At 43.6% G+C, this 19,056-nt stretch overlaps 1 protein-coding gene across 2 annotated transcripts in view; it reads left to right on the forward strand.

Moving 5' to 3' along the window:
* The window catches only part of SAXO1 (stabilizer of axonemal microtubules 1), a 100,551-nt gene that overhangs the window by 58,153 nt on the left and 23,342 nt on the right, over nt 1-19,056 (forward strand). The window contains exon 2 of one of the 2 annotated variants that reach the window (XR_012332273.1): nt 1,133-1,630. Coding sequence is in view for 1 of the 2 variants with exons in the window: in XM_019934096.2 (XP_019789655.2) it covers nt 11,491-11,670 (180 nt within the window). In the remaining variant the exon portion in view is untranslated. Of the gene's footprint in view, nt 1-1,132; nt 1,631-11,490; nt 11,671-19,056 lie in introns of those variants that run through there. The other variant, XM_019934096.2, reaches the window with a different exon arrangement.

A 19,056-nucleotide genomic window follows, 5' to 3' on the forward strand; every position in this document is an offset into this window, starting at 1 on the left:
ACTGGCCCTGGCCCAGGTTTTACCACTGATGGTTCTGTGAGATGGAGCGCGTCTTGAATGCCCCCTTGGCCTTGTTTCCTTATCTGGGATATTGCGGGGAGGCGAATAATTTCTGCCCTGCTTAGCTCTTAGGGTGGCCGGAAGAAGGAGACCATATGGAAAGGCTCTGTAAACTGTGCGAGTTTTACAAATGGTTCACCCAGCCACCCAAAACTATTCTAGGAAGCTTGTAGGTGTTCCAGGCGTTGTGCTTAGCTGGTTATATAATAGTGAACAAGATACCCCCCCCCCCCAACTCCCCATACCAAGGAGCCCAGTCTGGGCAACAAACAAGCATTTTGTAATATTGTGGGATAAATGCTGTGATAAGAATAATTACAGTGAGCCCGGCAACAACGCAATCTTGGGTTAGGGGTGAGGTGGTGGGTCAGAGACAGTTATTATTTAAAAATAGGGATTAAAGAGGCTTTGGGTTTTTTTTTTTTTCTTTTTTTGGCAATGCCTGGAAGAGAGCCTTGGGAAGATTTGCTGAGCACAGCTGTTGGGTTTCATCTGAAATGCGCGGGGTACTCACTCGATTTCTTGAGAAGAGAGTGAAACTCCGGTTAAGTATGTGAGCTTCCTGCTTTTTGGCTGGAGGACCCTAAAAGGCCACATGGGAACAAGCCCGGTGCAGCTGACACAGACTTCAGAGTGTGAGAAGGAAAGCTTCCTTTGGTTGCTGGCTCTGCACTTATCATCAGCTTAAATCAAGATCCTCTTTTGTCCCAGGTGGTTGGATTAAAGCCGTGTTGGCCTCGGGGAAACTCTTGCTGAAGCAGATACATGCTTGTTTCATGTAGGCCCTGCCTCTTAGGGATTTGTTTTAATATTTCTTTAATGAAAAAAATTTAAATCTGCAAAAATGAGAATAGTGATGAACCCCCGTCAATAATTATCTTCCAGCATCAATAATTATCAAGATTTTGTCACATTTGGTTCATCCATCAGTTCCAGGCGCCATGTCATTTCACCCCTACCTACTTCACCGTGCTTCTCTAAACGTGTGGACACTATATTACGTAACCACGATGCCACGATCACATCTACAGAGGACTTTTAGAAACTTGTTCTTGCTCTTTTTCCTCTCCAGCATTTGATTATGAAAAATTTTGAGCAGACTTCCCTGGTGGTGCAGTGGTTAGGAGTCCGCCTGCCAATGCAGGGGACACGGGTTCAAGCCCTGGTCCGGGAAGATCTCACATGCCGCCGAGCAAGTAAGCCCGTGCACCACAACTACTGAGCCTGTACTCTAGAGCCTGGGAGCCACTGCTACTGAGCCTGTGCACCATAACTACTGAGCCTGCACTCTAGAGCCTGTGAACCACTACTACTGAGCCTGTGCGCCACAACTACTGAAGCCCGTGCGCCTAGAGCCCATGCTCCTCAACAAGAGAAGCCACTGCAGTGAGAAGCCTGTGCGCTGCAAAGAAGAGTAGCCCCCGCTCACCGCAACTAGAGAAAGCCCACGTGCAGCAAAGAAGACCCAACATAGCCAAAAAAAATAAATAAATAAAAAAAATTTTTTTGAGCATATGACAAAGTTGAGAATTTGAAAGTGCACGGCTGTATATCCACTGCCTAGATGCTATCATCCACATCGACACACCTCTCCATCTAGTCCTCTCATTATCCCTCCATCCGTCAGTCCATCTCGTTTATGTATTTCAAAGTAAATCACATACATCAGTAAACTTCTCCCCTAAATAGTTCAACATTCGTGTCCTTAACAGTTTAATATTGGTTTCCTTTTTCTTTTGAGATAAATTTACAGTGACATGCACAGATCTTGAGGTGTTGGCTGAATTTGACAAATTCATGTGCCTGTGTAACTCCAATCCCTATCAAGACGTAGAACCATACCTGCGCCCCAGAAAGTTCCTGCATACTCCATCCCAATCATTCTCTTATCTCTCTCTCCTTGTGGTAACCACTGAGCTGATTTTTTTCTACTATAGGTTAGTTCCTACTGTTCCAGAATTTCATATAAATGGAATCGTCAAGTATGCACTCTTGATATTGTTCACTCAACAAAAGTGTTCGTGGGATTCATCTATGCTGTTATGTGTCTGCTGCTTTGTGGCTGCCAGTAGTTTGCTTCTTTTTATTGCTGATTAGTATCCCATTGAATGATGATACCACGATGTATCTGTCCTCCCATTGATGGATGCCTGGGCTGTTTCTAGTCTTTGGTTCTATGAATTAGCTTCTTTGGATATTCTTGTCCAACTCCTTTTTGTGAATGTATGGCTTTTATTTCTTTGGATAAATTCCTAGGAATTGAATTGCTGGGCTGGGAGGTAGGCCAGCATGTAGAAACTGCCGTAGCTTTTGCCAAATTGGTTTGGACCTTTTTACATCCCTACCAACAGTGAATGACAGTGCTGGTACTCTACTTAGCCAACAGTAGGTTTTGTTAGTCTTTTTAATTTTAGCTCTTCTGGTATGTGTGTAGTGGTATCTCATTGTGGTTTAAACTTGTCTTTCCCTGATGACTTGTGATGTTAAACACTTTGGTATATGTTTCTTGTCCAATTTGTATACCTTTTTGTGTCTGTTCAGATTTTTGCTTGTGATTTTTGTGTCTTTATTATTGAGTTATAGATGATTTTATATATCCTGGATAACAGTCCTTTGCTAGCTATCTGTTTTGCAAATATTATTTCCAAATGTGTGGCTTGCTTATGTTCTTAAATATATCTTTGATGAGCAGAAGCTTTTGACTTTGTCTAACTTAACCAGTTCCTTCTTTTATGCTTATTACTTTCTGGGACCTAAGAAGTCTTTGCCTTCTACTCTTACAAAGGTATTCGCCTGTGTTTTCCCCTAAAAACTTTATAATTCTAGCTTGCACATTAAGGTTTGTTGTGATCCAGCTCAAACGATGTACGTGTGTGATTTGCAATTGGGTCAAGGATTTGTTTTTTTAAAACCAATTGCTAAGCTGCGTGTACCTAGGAAGCGCCGTGCCGCAAGGGTCAACACATGGGAGTCTAGCCGCTGGGTTTGCTTTTTAAGCAGTTTGCAGGTGTGCTGCTGGCTCAGGCCACAGTGGACACGGCTTAGCCGCATATGGTACTTGCCCCTGTTCTTCTTGCCCGTGTTCAGCAATCGAGTATTGAATGCCCACCACGTGCCAGGCACGAAGGCAGGGGTACCCGAGACCCGCCTGCCAGGACGTCAGACTGAGCAGGTGGCTGCCAGCATGTGGTGTGAGAATGGGGGGATGAGCAGAGTGACCGCCATCTGATGAGGGGTCTGGGAAGTCCTCCTGGCAGGAGGGATTTTTGAGCTGAAATCTGAAGGAGGTGAAGGGGGTCAGGTAGGACTAGGGGTCTGGGTAGAGTGTTGTCAGGGCTGGTGGGGAGGAGACGTGCCAAGTTGGAACAGCCCAGGTGGCACCTGCCTTCCCCCAGAGGGTTGGTTGTCTAAGAGGTGGAAAGAGAAGTTGCCTTGGTGACTGGCCTGGTCCTTTCTGTGTGTCTCTCCAAGACTCAGTGGGGCCATTGCTAAAATGCCTGCCCTGTGTCTCCTCAGGATGCCTTGAGCAGTTGCACCTTCTTGAAGAGGTTTCCTCACTTCATCTATTTTATTTTCACCGAAGAAACTCTTCTTCCTTTTGACTGCTAAGGCGGAAGGGACAGGGAGAGCCCCTGGGGTGCTCTTCTGTGGCTCTGAACATACTCTCTGCTGCTCTGTCCAGGCTCTTGGCTTTTCAAAGGACCATTGGCTCTCACTGACTGCCCTGCTGCCCACTCAGCCTGCTGGCTGCACGCCCCACCAGAGCTCCTCTCATTGGTGCCTGCCATCCCACGAGGCCCTCTGCCTCACACTCTGCTGAACCAGAGTATCTTCCCTCAGAGCTTCTGAGCATTGCCGCACAAGGTCCTAGTTGGGCCCCCTCCCTTGGCATCACTACTCCTTGGAAGCAAGTCTGTACTCTTTTCCAGCTGCCCTCTCAACACACTCCCTATGGAGTGCCCTGTGCATGCCTTGCACCTCTTCATTTCATCCGCTTTCTTTCTCTCGATGCCTTTGTGTCCTGCGTCAAGGCCACCAGACTGGTACTGCTCAGGTTCCCATCTCTCCTCTCAAATTGTCTCTTGAATCCCGCCCGCCTTCCCGCCTTCATCATCTCTCCTTTGTAGTCCAGCCTCTGGCTCCAGCCATTGTTTTTGCTCATCAAAGAATCCCTGTGGGGGCTTCCCTGGTGGCGCAGTGGTTGAGAGTCCGCCTGCCGATGCAGGGGACACGGGTTCGTGCCCCGGTCTGGGAAGATCCCACATGCCGTGGAGAGGCTGGGCCCATGAGCCATGGCCACTGGGCCTGCGCGTCTGGAGCCTGTGCTCCGCAATGGGAGAGGCCACAACATTGAGAGTACCGCCAAAAAAAAAAAAAGAAAAAAAAAAGAATCCCTGTCTGCTACTCTGTTCCTCTACCTACAAAGATGATCTGATTTCACTTCTTTTACCCAGTACCGCATGATGATAATCACATAGTTAACAATTCTTGTGTGTGTCCCGGGTAATTTCTTGAACTCCCGTTGGACTTTTCTTGATGGTTTTGTCGCCAGAGTTTTCAGCATGGTCTCCCTCCCCTCCTCCACTTCCTCAGCAGCATCCGTTCCTTGGATGCAGCACAGCCGCTCTGCTGAAGCTGCTTTCTAGTCAGCATATGAGATTTTTCTGAGGCATTTAACTGTTGAACACTTAAAATCTTTTATTTGATCTGTCACCGAATTTTCTCCTTTTTGTCAGTTTTTTCCTCCTGAGACTTCTTTATCCTGCTTCCTAAATGTGGTGTTCTTCAAGATTTTGGCCTTGTTTTTATTCCTTTTTTCTCATCTTGGCAACTTTACATTCTTATGGCTTTGTTGTTTCTAGATGTCTTCCAAACGTGCGATTCCTGTAAATCACCATTTAGGACATTTCCACCAGAATGCCTTCCCTCCCTTTCCTTGCATTCATATATTTATCACCCATCCTCACTTCCCTAAACCAGCACCCTTGACAGGCATGGCTAATCAATGAAGACGGTCATCCTCACTAGACTTGGCTGTGACCTAGGAAGTTTTCAGTGTGGCTCGCAGGCAGCCTCTGCTAGTTGGTACATCAGTTGCATCTATCTGTCATATTTGTACCAGATGGCCCTGCTTTCTGTTACCCAGAATCTGGTCCCCTGAAGGATTAGTCACCACCAAGGTTCAGTTTATAATCCCTGCCCAATTTCCTAGCACCGTGGGAAGGACATAAGCTGGAGTTATTCAGAGTTCTCACAATGCAACATTTCTTTAAAGATCTAGGCAGAAGATGTAGGTAGGGGGAATGTGAGTCATCTTAAGATTGGTATGAAATATATCTGTGTATGTTCAACAGTGGTCTTATTTTGCAGTTCATAAAAGCATTCTCACGTATCCCTTTGCCTCTGGGTATATTCTAAATAGGAGAGAACCAAGTTTAGTAAACATTTTAAAAGTTTATAAGCCACTGCAGGTAGATACACATGCACGTTGGGAAAAGCACTGGCTTTGTCCATCCTCAGAGGCTAATTGGGATGGCTTTGTGAGCTGTTCGGGGAGAATACCATTCCAGAGATGGAGGTCCTCCTCTGAGAGGATGCTGCCTCTAGGGTCTCAGAGTTCTTGTTACTCCAGACACCCGGAAATCGTTCTAAACCGTCGGCATTGAATGATGACTTTTTGACTTGAGGTTTGGTGACGGTTGGCACCTTCACCTCTTCTAGACCAAGAATGCATTTTCCGCTCTAAGTGTTTTTCTCTGTCGCATGGCTGCTGTGACAGGTCACAGTCTCCCAACTACTGGACAAAAGGAAAACTGGGCTGCAAATCCTTTAAGAGTCTGCACTTGGAGTTTTAAGTCCGGCTGTAAATGGAAGTCAGTTATGTGGGAGGTGGTGTGGGACCCGGGGTGGACACTGCCGCTGACCAGCTGTGTGACCTTGGCTGGAAGCCTGGCGTCCCTCCATCTCAGTGCCCTCACCTGCCTGTTGAAACTGAAGGGTTGGCTGATCTTGAGGGTCCTTTGAGACCCAGCGTTCCATGTTCTTTGTTTTCCTGGTTGTTACTGTTATGACTTTATCTAATGAGACTTTCTTGTTTAGACAGTAAAGAAAGTTCTGTGGAACGATCAGTGTTTTAAAAAGCACTTGGAATTGCATCTATTTGTTGGTTTATATTAGAATGGTTTTGGGGTCCTCGGGAAAGAGGGGCACATCCTGTCCTGGAAGGCTGAGTGTAGCTAGGGGGACGGGGAATGGGTAGGTCTAAGAACTGCCTATTAATTGACTGCCCTTAGGTTTATCAGAGCAGCCAGGAAACAGAGGTGTTTGGTACAGGCTGGCATCCCATTAAGCCACACAGTATATGGCTGTGATTAAGAGCACAGGCTTTGGAACCAGGCAGAAAGCCTGGGGTTCTAAGTCCTGACTTCATTACCATCTGGCTCTGTCACCTTCAATGAGATCACATCTCTTCAACCTCAGTCTTCATGTTTGTAAAATGAGGAAAATAAGAGTGCTTCCATCGTAGCGTTGCTGTAAGGATTAGATGGGATGAGATACAGAACTCCTAGCCCATGTGGTGTACAGTAATTGCTCAATAAACATAGCCTCTTAATCAGAGTGCTTGCCTTAGACTGGGCTAGGCATTTTTCCTCTGGTATCTGAGGAGAAGGTCACACAATCATACTAAATGGTAGAAGTTGTTAGCCACAAATTACAGAGGAGGAAATCAAAGTTCAGAAGAGTTAAGTAATGTTCTCCACGTTACACAAGCAGTCAGTGACAGAGCTAGGATTGGAAACCACATCTTCCTGCCTCCAGAGTCTCCTTCTGCCATGCCCTCTGCCTCCTGGAATGGAGAGCCCTCCTCACTGCCCACAGCAGGCTGGGCTCAGCAGGGGATTCTAAAAGACCATGAGAGAGGCAAGACGAGTCACCCATATCCACCGAAAGCTGTTCTGCTTACAAACAGGTTGGGTTCTAAAGAACTACTGGAAGTTCATTTGTTTGAAAAGTTCAAAGTGATATTCTAGTAGCTACTGTTCATGCTGCCTCTTGGTGGCAGGAAGAATTACCATGCTTTCCCCCCATGAATGGTTTTGTTTGCAACCATGAAAATTCTTAACCTGAAAATTGATAAGTAGAGGACCATGCAAGGCAGAGCAGAGCAGTAAAGGGTCCTGAAAGAGGTAGGGACACTACACCATGCACAATCAGAGGAGAGAGAGTCACGGCCAGTAACAGGGTACAGTGGGATCATCAGTAGCTTCCTGTGGTGGTGGTGATGGCGGTGACGGTGGTGGTGGAAGTAGCATTCAAGATGGGCCTCGAAGGAAGGGAAACATGTTGGAAAAGTGGAGGTGGCAGGAAAGAGAGCAGCTACAGGGTGCATTCCAGGTGCATAACACTGAAGCTGAGCTCTGTGGAGTGAGGAGATAATGAAAAAATCCTCCAACTAATTTTTCATGTCTTTTAATGCCTTTGATTGTGTTACATGAAGGCAGGTCAGAGAGTCCAAGAGGCAGATACCCTATTTGTCAACAAAAATACTTCTAAGCATCTTTGTCTTTCCTCCATCTGTAGGGGAGCTTCCAGCACCAGGGTGCTTGCAGTTCTTCTGTCTGTACCTGCACTTCCCAGTGGGGAATCCACCGCCACATATGGCTTGAAACGTGGTCCTCCTGACGTGTGCTGTCAATGTGAGACACACACTGGATTTTGAAGACATAGTAAGAAAGGAAAATATCTCAATTTTGGGTATTGATTACATGTTGAAATGGTATTTTGGATAGATTGGATTAAAAGTAAAATATTAAAATTAAGTTCACCTGCTTTTGACCTTTTTAATGTGGCTACTAGAAAATTTAAAATGACATGTGTGGGGCTTCCCTGGTGGCGTAGTGGTTGAAAGACCGCCTGCCGATGCAGGGGACACGGGTTCGTGCCCCGGTCCGGGAAGATCCCACATGCCGCAGAGGTGCTGGACACGTGAGCCATGGCCGCTGAGCCTGCGCGTCCGGAGCCTGTGCTCCGCAACGGGAGAGGCCACAACAGTGAGAGGCCCGCGTACCGCAAAAAAAAAAACCCAAAAAACAACAAAATGACACATGTGGTTCTCATTCATGGCTCGCCTTCTGTTTCTATTGGATGGTGCTATTCTGGAGGGACTAGTTATATACTTAAAGTTCTGTCATCCATTCTGGGGTCATCTGAGTCCTAGATGGCTTTGAGCTGGGTGCACCTCAGGAAACATACTTGCTCATTCAGATGTGATGGAGACCTAGTTTCTCTCTATGGCTAGGTTACATACATGGTTCTCTGAGCTTCAGATACTTCATCTGTGTAGTGCGGACGTTAGATCAAATATTTTCCATGGCCCCTTTCAATTAAAAAAATTCTATGATTCTAGCTGGTGTCAGCTATTAACTTTTTCTGGGTTCCATTGAAAGGTCTCTACTGCTCCCTTTACCAAATGTCAGAAAAAGTCTGGATTATTTCCTCTTACTTGTGGTCCTTTAGTAATTCTTGGAGTGGAAAGACTTCAGAGTTCTGATAGATTAAGCAAACCTTCTTACTCTCCTTCTCTTCTCTGTCTGTTGGCCCATCTTGGCTTGTTTCAGTGTGCTCCTGAACAAGGTGGCCCACCAGCTCCTTTAAAATGGTAGAAGCATCAGAGAGCTGGGAGAAGAGGTCTCTCCTTTCTTTGGTTCATGACTGTTAAGACTGCTTTTGAATACCCCATGCACGGTGATCCCATAAACTTTATTTAGACACTGTCTAGGTCCATAAAAACTGAGACTCTGATCTGTATTTTCCCTTTTGGCTCTACTAATGTTAGAACAAATCAGTCATGTCTTTGTAAATATCTTTTCTTTCAGCAGTTCATCCTCTTATACACTGTCCATCTGCTATTCAATAAAATATATCAGATATTGGGCTAGTTTCCAGAACACAGAAGTAGAAGACTTGGTCTTTATCCTTGAGGAGCTCCTGGATAAAGGGGTTCCACCTTTAAACTTCACCAACAAGGTGAATACATGGTGCTTCCTGTCTTGAGAGGGACATTCAAGCTGGGGTGGGCACAGGTGAGGAAAGAGGGTGGCACCATGAGCACACTAGGTGATGAAAAGTTGACTTTCAGTTGAGAGATTTTGATGTTCCAAAGTGAGACAAGGTCTTAGTTAACTACCAACACGTCAAATGAATAAAATCTGCCCTATAAATATATATTATATGTAATTCCATTTAATGGAACATCAACGTCTGGATGCAACCGTGTTGCTATACTGAAATCCCCTCTTATAATACCAGTTGCAATGTAGTTTCTTGCCATTTAATTTATTTTTCTTTTGGAATGAGCCTTTTACAATATGTTACATTTCTTAAAAGTAACAATATAGAAAGGGGGTTATATAAAAGCAAAGTTTTACTGGTTTATAAAAGGGCACTAGAGGGCTTCCCTGGTGGCGCAGTGGTTGAGAGTCTGCCTGCCGATGCAGGGGACACGGGTTCGTGCCCCGGTCCGGGAAGATCCCACATGCCGTGGAGCGGCTGGGCCCGTGAGCCATGGCCGCTGAGCCTGCGCGTCCGGAGCCTGTGCTCCGCAACGGGAGAGGCCACAACAGTGACAGGCCCGCGTACCGCAAAAAAAAAAAAAAAAAAAAAAGGGCACTAGAGAGGGAAAATACTGTTAGGCCTGTGGAGTCCACTTTATTGCAAGTGCCTGAATCTGAGTTACCCTTAATAAAGTCTTGATTTCTCTCTCAGAGTCTGGGTGAATAAAATATATCTGCAGAGGTATTTTTGAGTAACCAGCACTTCTTGGCTTTTAATTTGAGGTTTGTAGGAATCCTAATCTGATACACAAATCTACACGTGAAATGAAAATAGGGATAAACTTGTTCATATGCAGCTCTACCCGTACGAACCATGCAGGTGTTGACCATTTTCCCTGGTGGGGGCAGGTGACAGGGCGGTGGTTGGAGGTTGAAGAGAGGCACACAGTAATAACAGTGGTGGCAGCAATATTCATGTAGAGGGTTGAACTTATTAACAGTGGGAGCAGCACGCTAACTGTTGCCTAGAAACCAGCTTTTGATTGGAGCAGTGATGAGTTTTCTGTATGTGTGTTTCTCTTTTCTCTGATGTGCTGCCCCAGAACACTGTGTATCTTAGTTTCTGTAATCAGAATCAGTTTAGTGTAAAAAGTTTTTTAAAATTCTGTGCCATTTCTGGATGTAACTAAGTTGGAGATCGCTAACATGGAGTTTGGTGGATGTGCTGGTGTCTGATGATTAGAGGTACCCTAGCTGGTTTGCAAGGATTGTATGTGGGCATTTAAATAATTGATACACTGCTTTGTTTTGGACAGCTCAAATAGCTGCCCTTTATTCACCTGCAAGTAGAATAATAAGGTCATTTATTACCATGCATGTAAAATGGAAAACCTCACTATAAATTATAACTTCAAATTATTATCTATCATCTCCCTGCATAATGAGGCATAAAGTTTATTAAATCATTCATTCATATGTTCAGTATTCGTTTAATAAATGTTTATTGAATGCCTACTCTGTGCCAGGCAGGATATGAGAGGTACTAGGGATGTAGCCGTGAACAAGATAGAAAAAGGTTCTGAGCTTGACAGATGAGACAGATAATAAACTCAGCAACAGATGTGCCAATTACAGATAAGAGTAAGTGATGGGAAAGGCATCCACGTGATGAGAGGAACTCTGTTTGAGAGGTGAGGGCGTGGAGGGGTGTATTTTAGGTAAAGATGGTCAGCGGAAGCCTAAGTGAAGTGAGACCTGAAAGAATAAAGGAGGCAGGCTTTCAATGTAAAAATGGTTGCACATAGTCAGTGGTGTTTAGTAGACTCAGAACTGAGGTGGTTCTGCTGTGTATGATGCCACTTGTGTGCGAGGGTGATATTCTGAATTGACCCAGGAACTAATGAGGAAAGACAGTAGCCTGGCCCTAGAGCACAGCCTTGGAGCCCCCATTAGGGCAGGTGTTAAGCCCTTAATTGCTGGGTGATTGGGAGGGAGGGTCTCAGGGGAGGGACTAGGTTGGCACTCAGATGCCTTGGGGGCCACAACCGTTCACCTATTATGGTATGGAAGTATTTCAGTATTTAAACAAGCAGCATGGCACGTGTGATGGCTGGTCATCAGCCGTGCTTGTGCATAATTTTATGGTTCAAGGAATTTTGACCATTAACCAATTGCAGTTACAGATCATTTAAGAAATTCTGGCCGCCTCACATAGTTCAGTAGAGAAAAGGAAGGGTTAAAGTGCTGTTTTCAATGCCGGCAGTCATGATTTTATACTCTGGGTCAGATTTTGAGGAGGTAGCAAACTGAATGTATTCTTCCCAAGAAGGTAACTAACCTAACATTCCTGTTTTCTTTTTTCTTTTTTTTAAATTAGGCGGCATCACTGTCCACACCTCCCTACCAAGATATATGATAAAACAGAGAAACCATGTCTTTTCTCCGAATATACCAAGAACTACCCTCTCTATCGCTCTTACCTGCCCAGAGAGTCCTTCAAGCCCAAGCTGGAGTACCAGAAAGCGTCCGCGCCAATGGAAGGCCTGACCACATTTAGGTGAGGGCAATAGTGTGAACGTATAAACGCACACCACTACTGGAGTAACGTACAGCATTAACCTAACGTTCAAATTGCATTGACGTGCACTATCAATACATGCTATTACTGCTTGAATGTTAATTTACTGTATCTCTGAAAGAAAATCCTGCATTTATTAGCCTGTTTAGTTTTCCCTAGTCCCCTCTTAAAGAGAAAGGATTCTTACTTGGGGCGGGGGAAGGGGGAGCCGTGGGGTGGGAATTGTAAATTGATCTACATCAAAAGGGTGGGAGGTTAAGTTAACTATGAAAGGAAAATAATAACTAGAAAGAGGGTGGCTACTGCAGAAAAAGGAGCTTTGGGCTTCTGCACAGAAGCTCTAGGTCAGCTTGGGTGGTGGTAGTGGTGTCGGTCGTGGTGAAAGAGAACTTGAGCTTTTTTGAAATTATGCTATAGAGTTTGAGTTGGGGTCCCCTTGAACATTCTTCAGGAATATGAACAAAGAATAGTTCCTTTTACATTACCCTTGACTTAGCAACTCTGGCTCTTGAGCTCCAGCTCTGTGAGGAGACTGAACCCCGTGGCTCAGCGTGTCAGGCCTGCAGAGGTATCTGTACTGAGGGGGTGGGCACACATGATCAGTCTCAGGGTTGTTCCACATGCTGCAGGGCTCTAACAGAATCTGCTGTTGACAGCTCAGTTAGTGATCTCCAGGTGATGACCTGTGACTGGTGACCCAGAGGAGTAGAAACGTCTTTGAGTCAGTTGGGCAGTGTTCCAGGTTGTAGAACTCAGTCCCCACATGAGACCTGAGAGCTGGGCGCCTTCTCTGCCTCCCAAGTTCCTCATCCCTACAGGGCAGGATTGCTGTGTGGTGGAGGTGAAATTGTTCTACCATGATGCCCGCACGTTACAGGTTTGCAAGACCTGGTAAAATTTCTTCCTGTTGCTTCCCCCTTTGCCTCGCAATTTTGTGCTTTTCTGTAAAGGTCCCAGGTGACCCTGGCTGAGCAGAACACCAGTTCATTCAGTTTCCCCCAGGACGGGCCTGGAAATGTCCTCTGTTTAGAATGTGGGTTGGAGGCATGAAGTATTCCTCCTAAAAGCTGCTGTCTTCTAGATCCAAAGGAAGAAGTCCATGTCTGGGTTATCAGAAAAGACCCACAATGTGGGGAATGAAGCCCAGGGATTTCTCGGCTTTGTGGGAACCCCTGGACAGGGGCCGCTTGAGAATGAGAGGGACTCGAGGGTCTTATCTGACTCTTGACTTGAATCAGGTCACCTTTATGCTGAGTAGTTATATTAAATGATTTGAGGTCAGCACAAGGTTTCTGGGTCCTGATTCATGAAAAAAAAATGTAATCTATGCAACCTGTTTTTCAGCCTGTGACTTACTAAACAATATAAACCTTAAAGTTTGGGCTTCATTTTCCCAGGAAAACGGCGTTCTTTGTTTCTATGAGTCTAAAGACCACAACAAGAGAAGTGGATCATTCTGGAGCATTGCTTTTCGTTTTAAGAAACCACAGTCAGTGCTCATGAAAGGAACTAGGCTTATGTATAAGAGACATGTAATTGGTAGGAAAGGATAAGAGCAGTGTTGAGGAATGGATTACAAACATCACGTTCAGTTTCTAGGTGCTGGTCTTCACTTCTCTTTGTACCCAATTTGCAGGAAGTCAAGAGTGCCTTGTGGAATACAGAGTACAGGCCAGTTTCAGATATTGTCCTGGAAATATTTGGATACTTGGAGTGTTGGATGTTGAGGAGTGCTTTCTTTTTGTTGCCCACAAGCTCAGGAGAATGAGAACAAATCCTTTCTCTGGAGCAGGCGTCCTGTCCCATCCCCTAGCTCTGAGGCCTCCAGTGGAGCCCCACATGCCCTCCCTCTTCCTGATGGTGCTTTGCAAAACAAAAACTTGCCCTTTGACCTGTCCTAAATTATCCTTGCCTTGTGTCACTTACAACAATAAACATTTCACCCAGAAAGTCTCTCTGTCCCTGCCAAGGCCAGAATAACAAAATCATTCATGTTAAGATACGGCCGAAGTGGAAGAATGAAGATACTGAAAGAATTTCCAAAACAACTTATTAATGATTGTAAGAGCCTTAAAAAGAAAAGTGGCAGGATCATGGTTACCCATGGGAAGAAAAAAGAACAGAAGTGCTTCTCTCCTCTCCTTTATTTCCTTCCCCAGAAAGAGGACTAAGGGACGGATGAGCAGAAGGCATCTCTTCTCTCCCCCGTCCCTCAGTCTCATCATTTCTCAGCCCTGTGCCTACCCTGCTGGGCACATTTTCATAGACTGAAAAAAAAAAAACCTATGCCCCTGTCAGGATGCCTTCTTTTTTTTTTTTGAGCTTTGGTGGGCTTTTATTGACATAAATTAACAAAAATCGAGATTGTACTAACCATCTTTTCTGAACTTTATAAACTCAGCAGAGACTCTGGCCCGTATCTGAATACATACAGTAAAAGTGTTCCCCATTGGGCAATGTAGAGTTGTTGTCATCTAGGTTCTCTGCCAGAGGATGCTGGGGAAAGGATGGGCCAGCCCTGTGTCTGCACACCTCTGTGTCTGTGTGGATCGTCATCCTTCTGCCCTTAGAACTCTGATTATTAGAATGTCCGACCCACTTACCTCTCTAAAGGCTGACCTGGCTTAGTTTCTGAGATTGGGGCTGCCACCTGCTGCATGAAAAAGTCATGTGGCCCGTGGCTTGGCTAGGTTTGGCGATTAAGCTCAGACACAAAAAACACCTGGTTTCTGGAAAGGTTATCATCCCAGCATGAGGCATGATTACAGCTGCACACAGCTCTTACTGACTGTAAATCTTGGGCATTTACAGCAGGTACCATGAGGTGAATGCTTGTGCTTTTCAGCCCTTCTTAACGTTGAACTGTTTCTTGCCGCCCTGAGTAATTCTCTCACAGAGGATCTGCCTTTAGTTCGGGTAGACCTGAGATCAGTTTATGAATAAGAGGTTTGTACTTCAAACCTCATTTCCCCTTAGGCACGTCACCATGTAAAACAGTTGGGCCCCATTTGGGGACATTATTTTGTTAGCTAAGTGAGATCCCTAAAGATGGGCAAAGTGACAGCCTCAGAAAAAAGAGGTGAGTCTTCAAGATGGTGTTAGACCTTTATTCTTAAAGGGAGAGGGGCCGAGGGTAGGGTGAAATGGAGGTGCAGAGGGGGAGGATGGAATCGGGTTCACCCCTGATGGGTTTGGCTGCAGGGAAGAGGGCAGGAAGTTGGTGGCACAGATTCCTTCATGTATTGACAAGACTCCTTGGTAAATCGGAGTGTAAGGGGGAAGAGCTAAAAGTGAAAGGGCTTTTAGAAAAGCCAGGAAAGAAGCAAGATGGTAGTAGGCTTGAGTCTTTTCCTACCTATTGAATATTACACATTTCCTGTTCAAATACATATTTCTCTACTCACAGCTATCCCAGTGCAGGTATACTTCCTCACCTCTATAGATTGGACCTGAGAATTAAGACATGCAGTAAAAGGTCTCGGCGCTAGACTTGCTTGGGTAGTTTAAGAGCCTTTGATGTGCATCTTTGATTAATTTGGGGGACATTTTGGCCGTTCTTTCTTTAAGTATTTTTTCTGTACCCAAGGCTCTGTTCATTTCTTTCCCCCAATCTTTTTCTCTCTCTATCCTTCATATTGGAGAGCTTCTATTCAACCATTTTCAAGTTCACCAAGCCTTTCTTTCTTCCTCTATTTCCATTCTGCTATTAAGCCCATCCAGTGAGTGTTTTATTTTAGATGTTGTGTTTTTCAGTTTTAGAATTTACGTGTGGTTCTTTTCATATACAATTTCTCTTTCTCTTCTGTGATTCCCTGCCTTTTAATTCATTGTGACCTTATTTTCCATTTTGCAACAAAGCATAGTGAAAATAGCAGCTGTCTAATCCTTGCCTGCTACTTGCAACATCTGGGTCAGCTTGGGGCTGGTCTTCATGATTATCTTTTTTTTCCCTTGAGAATGCGTCACATTTTCTCTGTGTATGTCAAGAAATTTGGGTTGATCCTGTACATTGCTCTTGTTTTTGGATTGTGTTTTTTTATTTTTTTAACATCTTTATTGGAGTATAATTGCTTTACAATGTTGTGTTAGTTGCTCCTGTATAACAGAGTGAATCAGCTGTATGTATACATATATCCCCATATCCCCTCCCTCTTGCGCCTCCCACCCTCCCTCATTATCCCACCCCTCTAGGTGGTCACAAAGCACCGAGCTGATATCCCTGTGCTATGCGGCTGCTTCACACTAGCTATCTGTTCGACATTTAGTAGTACATATATGTCCATGCCACTCTTTCACTTTGTCCCAGCTTACCCTTCCCCCTCCCCATGCCCTTAAGTCCATTCTCTACATCTGCGTCTTTATTCCTTTCCTGCCCCTCGGTTCATTAGAACCATGTTTTTTTTTAGATATGTATGTATGTTTTTTAGATATGTATGTATGTTAGATAGATATGTATGTTAGCATATGGTGTTTGTTTTTCTCTTTCTGACTTACTTCACTCTGTATGACTGACTCTAGGTCCATCCACCTCACTACAAATAACTCAGTTTCATTTCTTTTTATGGCTGACTAATATTCCATTGTATATTTGTGTCACCTCTTCTTTATCCATTCATCTATTAATGGACACTTAGGTTGCTTCCATGTCCTGGCTACTGTAAATAGTGCTGCGATAAACATTGTGGTATGTGTCTCTTTCTGAATTATGATTTTTTCTGGATGTATGCCCAGTAGTGGGATTGCTGGGTCATATGGTAGTTTTTTAAGGAACCTCCATACAGTTCTCCATACTGACTGTATCAATTTATATTTCCACCAACAGTGCAAGAGGGTTCCCTTTTCTCCACACCCTCTCCAGCATTTGTTGTTTGTAGAGTTCTTGATGATGGCCATTCTGACCGGTGTGAGGTGATACATCATTGTGCTTTTGGTTTGCATTTCTCTAATGATTAGTGATGTTGAGCATCCTTTCATGTGTTTGTTGGCAATCTCTATGTCTTCTTCGGAGAAATGTCTATTTAGGTCTTCTCCCATTTTTGGAATGGGTTGTTTGTTTTTTTGTTATTGAGCTGCATGAGCTGCTTGTGTATTTTGGAGATTAATCCTTTGTCAGTTGCTTCATTTGCAAACATTTCTCCCATTCTGAGGGTTGTCTTTTCATCTCGTTTATGGTTTCCTTTGCTGTGCAAAAGCTTTTAAGTTTCATTAGATCCCATTTGTTTATTTTTGCTTCTATTTCCATTTCTGTAGGAGATGGGTCAAAAAGGATCTTGCTGTGATTTATGTCACAGAGTGTTCTGCCTATGTTTTCCTCTAAGAGTATGATAGTGTCTGGCCTTACATTTAGGTCTTTATTCCATTTTGAGTTTATTTTTGTGTATGGTGTTAGGAATTGTTCTAATTTCATTCTTTTACATGTAGCTGTCCAGTTTTCCCAGCACCACTTATTGAAGAGACTGTCTTTTCTCCATTGTATATTCCTGCCTCCTTTATCAAAGATAAGGTGACCATATGTGCATGGGTTTATCTCTGGGCTTTCTATCCTGTTCCATTGGTCTATATTTCTGTTTTTTGTGCCAGTACCATACTGTTCCGATGACTGTAACTTTGTAGTATAGTCTGAAGCCAGGGAGCCTGATTCCTCCAGCTCCGTTTCTCTTTCTCAAGATTGCTTTGGCTATTCAGGGTCTTTTGTGTTTCCATAAAAATTGTGAAATTTTTTGTTCTAGTTCTGTGAAAAATGCCATTTGTAGTTTGATAGGGATTACATTGAATCTGACAATTACTTTGAGTAGTAGAGTCAATTTCACAATGTTGATCCTTCCAATCCAAGAACATGGTATATCTCTCCATCTGTTTGTATTGTCTTTAATTTCTTTCATCAGGGTCTTATAGTTTTCTGCATACAGGTCTTTCGTCTCCTTAGGTAGGTTTATTCCTAGGTATTTTATTCTTTTTGTTGCAGTGGTAAATGGGAGTGTTTCCTTAATTTCACATTAAGATTTTTCGTCATTAGTGTGTAGGAATGGAAGAGATTTCTGTGCATTAATTTTGTATCCTGCTACTTTACCAGATTCCTTGATTAGCTCTAGTAGTTTTCTGGTAGCATCTTTAGGATTCTCTAGGTATAGTATCGTGTCATCTGCAAACAGTGACAGTTTTACTTCTTCTTTTCCAATTTGGATTTCTTTTATTTCTTTTTATTCTCTGATTGCTGTGGCTAAAACTTCCAAAACTATGTTGAATAATAGTGGTGAGAGTGGGCAAGCTTGTCTTGTTCCTGATCTCAGAGGAAATGATTTCAGTTTTTCACTACTGAGAACGATGTTAGCTGTGGGTTTGTCATATATGGCCTTTATTTTGTTGAGGTAGGTTCCCTCTATTCTTACTTCTTGGAGAGTTTTTTTTATTATAAATGGTGTTGAATTTTGTCAAAAGCTTTCTCTGCATCTATTGAGATGATCATATGGTTTTTATCCTTCAATTTGTTAATATGGTGAATCACATTGATTGTGTATATTGAAGAATCCTTGCATTCCTGGGATAAACCCCTCTTGATCATGGTGTATGATCCTTTTAATGTGCTGTTGGATTCTGTTTGCTAGTATTTTGTTGAGGATTTTTGCATCTATGTTCATCAGTGATACTGGCCTGTAGTTTTCTTTCTTTGTGACATCTTTGTCTGGTTTTGGTATCAGGGTGATGGTGGCCTTGTAGAATGAGTTTGGGAGTCTTCCTCCCTCTGCTCTATTTTGGAAGAGTTTGAGAAGGATGGGTGTTAGCTCTTCTCTAAATGTTTGATAGAATTCCCCTGTAAAGTCATTTGGTCCTGGGCTTTTGTTTGTTGGAAGATTTTTAATCACTGTCTCAATTTCAGTGCTTGTGATTGCTCTGTTTATATTTTCTGTTTCTTCCTGGTTCAGTCTTGGAAGGTTTTGCTTTTCTAAGAATTTGTCCATTTCTTCCAGGTTGTCCATTTTATTGGCATATAGTTGCTTGTAGTTATCTCTCATGATCCTTTGTATTTGTGCAGTGTCCGTTGTTACTTCTCCTTTTTCATTTCTAATTCTATTGATTTGAGTCTTCTCTCTTCTTTTCCTCATGAGTCTGGCTAATGGTTTATCAATTTTGTTTATCTTCTCAAAGAACCAGATTTTAGTTTTATTGATCTTTGCTATCATTTCCTTCATTTCTTTTTCATCTGTTTCTGATCTAATCTTTATGATTTCTTTCCTTCTGCTAACTTTGGGTGTTTTTTTGGTGTGCTTCTTTCTCTAATTGCTTTAGGTGTAAGGTTAGTTTGTTTATTTGAGATTTTTCTTGTTTATTTGAGATTTTCTTGTTTGAGGTAGGATTGTATTGCTG

The sequence above is a fragment of the Tursiops truncatus genome, chromosome 6 (assembly GCF_011762595.2).
Source record: "Tursiops truncatus isolate mTurTru1 chromosome 6, mTurTru1.mat.Y, whole genome shotgun sequence".
Classification (NCBI taxonomy): Eukaryota; Metazoa; Chordata; class Mammalia; order Artiodactyla; family Delphinidae; genus Tursiops; species Tursiops truncatus.